General features: G+C 36.3%; 1 protein-coding gene across 1 annotated transcript; it reads left to right on the top strand.

The window, feature by feature from the left end:
• The first annotated feature begins 670 nt into the window (after window positions 1-670).
• LOC139520289 (uncharacterized) lies at window positions 671-5,636 on the top strand. Its single transcript, XM_071312803.1, has 3 exons — window positions 671-1,224; window positions 1,974-2,200; window positions 5,436-5,636. Exons 1-3 carry the CDS (start codon window positions 915-917, stop codon window positions 5,442-5,444), a joined length of 546 nt encoding a protein of 181 aa, XP_071168904.1. The 5' UTR covers window positions 671-914; the 3' UTR covers window positions 5,445-5,636.
• Window positions 5,637-6,050: the final 414 nt, after the last annotated feature.

Genomic DNA, 6,050 nt, shown 5'->3' with positions numbered 1-6,050 from the left:
CCACATGTACTTTGAATATAAGGAACCAACTGTTACTTCCTGTGACCATAGAGCGTTTCTGTTTTGCACTCTCTTCGCTTCCAAAATCCATTCTGTTTCTTTTGTATACCATTGCAAATCCATAATCTTAAACTCTAAAAAAGGATAGGATTTAATTAAATATTGATTCAATACCTCTATGAATATTTGGTGATAATGCTGCGAGTATACATCTAGCTCAGAAAGTGAAGGATGATGCAATTTATTGATGTTACTTAAACATTTCTTTGAATATACGAGTTTTCCAGATCTTTGTTACATAACTATAAGCGTGGTATCTTTGATGGAAGTTTGCTTTACATAACAGACTTTTTATATTGAAATGTTTGTGTTCTACTTTTCATTGTGAATAAATTGATATGACTTACAGGCATTGCAAGGCAGCTTTACAAAATGTAATTAGGATTACTTGGTTATTTACAGTTTATGACCGCTTAATTGATGAATTTTCATTTGTTTATTACACGTTTGTGTGTCAAGGTTCCTTTCAACTGAAACCAACTTGGACATATAATTAAAAGTAATCTGTACATCTTTGCTTTCGGAAAAACCATTTTAATTGAACATTATCATAATGTAATGTCCATGACCAGCTAAGTATGTGATCTTTTGATGTCAAAGCCCTGATTATATTTCTAAGATTTTCGTGAGATATAATAATGCATTGACCTTCAATTCTAATCAAATAACAGCTCTTTAAAGTACACCCCTGAATAAAAAATGTTACAATCCAGGTAATACCTTACTGCGCATGCCCATAGGTAACATCGTATACCTTGGGCTACAATAGATTGACTTTCAATTTAGCTCTCTTTGAGTAAAGACGTTGTTTTCCAAATTATTTAAAGGTTAGTGGGTTTATTATTTTAGTTAGCATGGCTAACGCCCAACTCAATGACATTCCGTTAGGGATGGCTACACCGTCTCGAGAGAGCGGTGCACTTGATTCGGAAGACCATAGGGTCATTGATGAAAATGTAAGTTTTACCGCAGTGGCGGTAGAAACTGATAAGGTAGTCGAGTCTTTGGGCTCTTCTCACAAGGCGAGGAGAAATATCTCTTCTCGTCAAGATGATGAAATGTCGTTAGTCGACGGGACAGAAGAAGATGTCAGACAGAGCTGGTCTGACCTAGATACCAAAAACCCTAAACGGAAACGGGACGACTCCGTACCTAGCAGAAAAGGTAAGATTAAACACAGGAAAGTTGTTAATCATTCTAGCAGTTCCTCTGAAAATACTAGTAGCAGTGAATCATCTTCTAGTAACTCTGAATCAGAGAGTTCAGAAGACAATGAAGCGTTTGACCCAGAACCTTCTTTGTCTAAAGATAAAAAAGAAAAAGTACCATCTCATGTAACCAAATATATAGAGAAGTATGCTCTAAAGGGTATAAGTAAAAAGACGAGACAAGATATGTCTTTGAATTGGCCTATTCCTTCGTCTAAAGGATTAAAGGCTCTTGAAACAGATAGATTTTTTAAGAAAAATTATTTTCAAGGTAGAAAATGGAATGCTAGATTAGAAAGAAGTAAAATTAACACGCAGCTACGCATTCTAGATGTTATGGGTCCTCTGTTCCGTTTATGGTCTGAAGCACATAGGATTAAGAAAGATAATCAAGGTATGGACCCTTCTGATGTAATTCAGTTAACACAGAGGGCTATTGTGCTAGCAGGTAATGCTCACTATGTTTATAACACTGACAGGAGAAAAGCAATGTTAGTTAAAACAATGCCAGATAGTCTAGATTTTTTAAATGAGAAGAAAGGCAAGAAAGCTTTGGCAAAATCTAAGGGTCAACTTTTTGGTAATAAGTTTCTAAAGTCTTTGGCTAAAGAAAACAAGGATAACAAAGAACTTAGAGAAATGTTGTTGTTTTCTAACAAGAAAAAACATGCTGGTAAACCTCATTTTAATAGAAAAAATGATCAGTTTTTTCAGCAGGGGCCCACAAACAACCTGCAGTCTGTGGGCGGCAGACAAGCTCTCCATCCACAAGTTTCAGGGAAGAGACCTTGGCAGGGAAACCAGTCACAGAACAGACAGGGGAACAGTTATGGTCAGCGCCAGAATCAGCGCCAGAACCAGACCCAGAACCAAATCCAGACTCAACCTCAGAACAACCAAGTGTTCAAGAAACCTGCAAACCGATAGAACGGGTAGGTCAAGAGAAAACTTTCGGTCATATACAAAACTATTTCCAATTACCAATGAATTGCATAATCAATCAAAATTCTATTCCTGTAGGGGGAAGAGTAAGTCTTTTCCTACAGAATTGGAACTCAATTACAAAAGATCCTTGGGTTCTCCAGTGTGTAAAAGGAATAAAATTAGATTTCTTAGCAACACCTTTCCAAAATCAAATACCAAATCAAGCCTTTTTCAATCAAGAGAATCAGGATTTGATAAACAAAGAAATAACAGGACTTTTGAACAAGAAGGCCATAACACAGTCTTTCCTAACAAAGGATTCGTTCATAAGCAACATTTTTCTGGTACCAAAGAAGGGAGGGGGTCAAAGACCTGTTATAAATCTAAAAGGCCTAAATGTTTTTTTACGTTACGAACATTTCAAAATGGAGGGAATTCATTTGTTAAAAGATCTTCTTTTGAAGAACGATTGGATGGTAAAAATAGACCTAACCGATGCATATTTGACATTGCAAATAGCAAAAGAACACAGAAAATACCTCAGATTTTTTTGGCAGGGAAAAATAATGGAATTCAGGTCCCTCCCGTTTGGGATTGCAGTAGCCCCAAGAATATTCACAAAACTGATGAAGGTTCCCATGACTTTATTGAGACGTTTAGGTGTACGTCTGATAGTTTACCTAGACGATATTCTAATAATGAATCAGTCAAATCAGAAAATTTTGTCAGATCTCTCAACAGTTTTGTCAATATTAAGGGGCTTAGGTTTTCTGATCAATACAAACAAGTCAGTAATGGAACCTTCACAAACAATGGAGTTTCTGGGTTATACAGTAAACTCAAAGTTGTTGACTTTGTCTCTCCCGAAAGAGAAGGTAGAGAAAATAAAGAACAGTTCAAAATTAATGCTAGAACACAAGAAAGTGTCAGCAAGAGATTTAGCTCAGTTGATAGGTCAGTTAACAGCAACCAATCAAGCTGTCCTTCCAGGTCCTCTGCATTATCGCAGTTTACAAATATTGAAAACAAAAGCCCTGCATTTGGGGGGCCATTACGATCACCAAATCCAGTTAAACGAGGAAGTTCAGAACGAGTTGCATTGGTGGGTAACCAAGCTGGGGTCTTGGAACGGGAAAGCGTTACTAAGACCAGAACCCCATTTAACCATTCAGTCGGATGCAAGTCTGTCGGGATGGGGAGCAACATGTCAACAGATAAGTATAGGTGGGCTTTGGATAGACGAGGAAAAATCCCTCCATATAAATCAACTCGAACTAAAAGCAGCAATGTTCGCAGTACAATCTTATGCCAAAAATCTACAAAACAAGCATATTCTTATACAAATGGACAACACAACAGCAATTGTATATGTAAACAAAATGGGGGGAACGGTGTCAAAAAGACTAAATTCCCTAACAAATCAGTTTTGGGATTGGTGTCTTCAAAGGCAATTAACAATCACTGCGGACTATATCCCAGGAAAAAGCAATGTTATAGCAGACTGGGAAAGCAGGCATTATGCGGATTTCAGCAATTGGCGGTTAAGTCCGATACTTTTCAAAAGTCTCATGAAACGCATAGGTCCTTGCAATGTAGATCTGTTTGCAGACAGGTCAAATACTCACCTGAATCAATATTTCAGCTGGAAGCCAGATCCCCAAGCGAAAGCGGTAGATGCCCTTCTCCAATCCTGGAGAGAGATAAAGGGTTATGCTTTTCCCCCGTTCTGTCTAATAAGTACGTGTCTAGCGAAAGTTCGGGAGGAAAACAGTCAGATAATTCTGATAACTCCAGTTTGGCAATCCCAGGCTTGGTACCCTCTGTTACTTCAAATGTCAGTAGATTATCCAGTGTTACTTCCCATGAGTCACAACACTGTATTGTCTCCCATGAAAGAGCCACACCCACTGATTCTGAACAAAACATTAAAACTAGCAGGGTGGACGGTCTCCGGAGATCATTTAACTCAATTGGAATTTCAGAGGAAACTAAAGAATTACTCCTTGGGTCTTGGAAATCGGGAACAAGATCTTCTTACGACAGTGCCTGGAATAAGTGGTCTAGCTGGTGTAGCTCACGGGAAATTGATCCCTTTTCAGCACCTTTGGCCGCTATCTTAGATTTTTTGACTTGGATGTATAAAGAGGGGTATCAATACAGAACTTTAAATGTTCACCGTTCGGCCATATCTTCAGTCCTGCCATATATCGATGGTGTCCCAATTGGTCAATTACCTATAGTAAAACAATTAATGAAAGGTGTTCTACAAAATAACCCACCTTTACCAAAATACCAATTTTCATGGGATTTGGATATTGTTCTTAAATATTTATCCGCTTTACCAATAAACAAAAAACTTGATTTTTCAGTTTTAGGTAAAAAATTATCAATTTTGTTGGCTTTGGCAGCGCCAAAAAGGATATCTGAAATTGCAAGGTTAGACAGAAGATTCATGTCCAGAAACAAAAGTAGTATAATTTTTCATTTACCGGGTCTGTCTAAAACACAAAAAGATTGCAATAACAGATCAGTGAAATACTGCAAATTTTCAAAGAAAAAATTATGTGTTATTTCTTGTATACATGAATATGAATTGAGAACGGAACATTTAAGGCCTGTTAGTAAACATGAACCTGATCCTTTATTAAGGTCAACTAAGAAACCTTTTAAAGGTCTATCTTCGCAGACAGTTGGAAATTGGATTAAATGGGTTATGAAGGAGGCAGGAATCGACATCTCATTGTTTCAAGCACATTCTTGTCGCATGGTCTCAACTAGCAAGGCAGCGATGAGTGGCATCAGTATGGATGATATTATGTCCATGGCAGATTGGTCCAACACTAGAACGTTTAATAAATTTTATTTTAGGACTAATGAAAAAGCGGGTTTTGCAGATAAAAATTTAGAAATGGTAAGCTTGCTTTAAACGTGCATTATTATATCTCACGAAAATCTTAGAAATATAATTTCAGATTTTATGAGGGCGCAAAGCGCCCGAAATGAAATATTGATTATATGATAAGATTAGAGTGAGATATAATAATGCATTTCCCACCCATCCCACCCAAATGCATTATTATAGAGAAATTAAATACATTGCAAATAGATGTGGTATGATAACAATAAGACGACTCTTGATCTAAGTATTTCTAAACAGTATTCAATAAAATATGAAATATTACACAGAATGTTTATTCTCGAATGCTAACTTGAAATATACATCTATATCATTCAATTTTTCAGAAAGGATAGAGTTGGATGGACTTGAATATGACTGGTATTCCAAACAATAATTGCAGTTTTGTAGCAGTGTGGTGGAATATATGATATAGAACATTCGTATGCAGTTTTTTCGTGGACTATAAAGAAATTACTGACTTTAACGTGTATACTCTGTGAAATATTTTGATGTACATTTGATAATACAAATGATTATTTTCTGTAGTTATTTTTTAAGTAACCGCCTTATATCTATTCATTCTAAACAGTTCAGTATTCAGATGTTTGGTCAGATGTTGGATTTTGCTTTTTGCTTAGTGAACTGATAATTAGTTTTTTGGGTGTCAATTTGTTTATTCATTATCCAGATGCATAGAAATATGTCTATGGTGAACTATATCCATTGTTTACTGAATCGGTTACTTTCGTATCGGATCTTTTGAACAAGAACATGATATTTTATTGGTTCAGATATTGGTTTTGTTGTTTTATATCAAACATAATTGTTTGAGGTTTAAGGTTTGGCTTCATTGAAAGTCAATCTATTGTAGCCCAAGGTATACGATGTTACCTATGGGCATGCGCAGTAAGGTATTACCTGGATTGTAACATTTTTTATTCAGGGGTGTACTTTAAAGA

This window comes from Mytilus edulis, chromosome 4 (assembly GCF_963676685.1).
Source record: "Mytilus edulis chromosome 4, xbMytEdul2.2, whole genome shotgun sequence".
In the NCBI taxonomy this organism is placed as follows: Eukaryota; Metazoa; Mollusca; class Bivalvia; order Mytilida; family Mytilidae; genus Mytilus; species Mytilus edulis.
The sequence above is the reverse complement of the archived record's forward strand: the minus strand, read 5'-3'. Positions and strand labels throughout refer to the sequence as shown.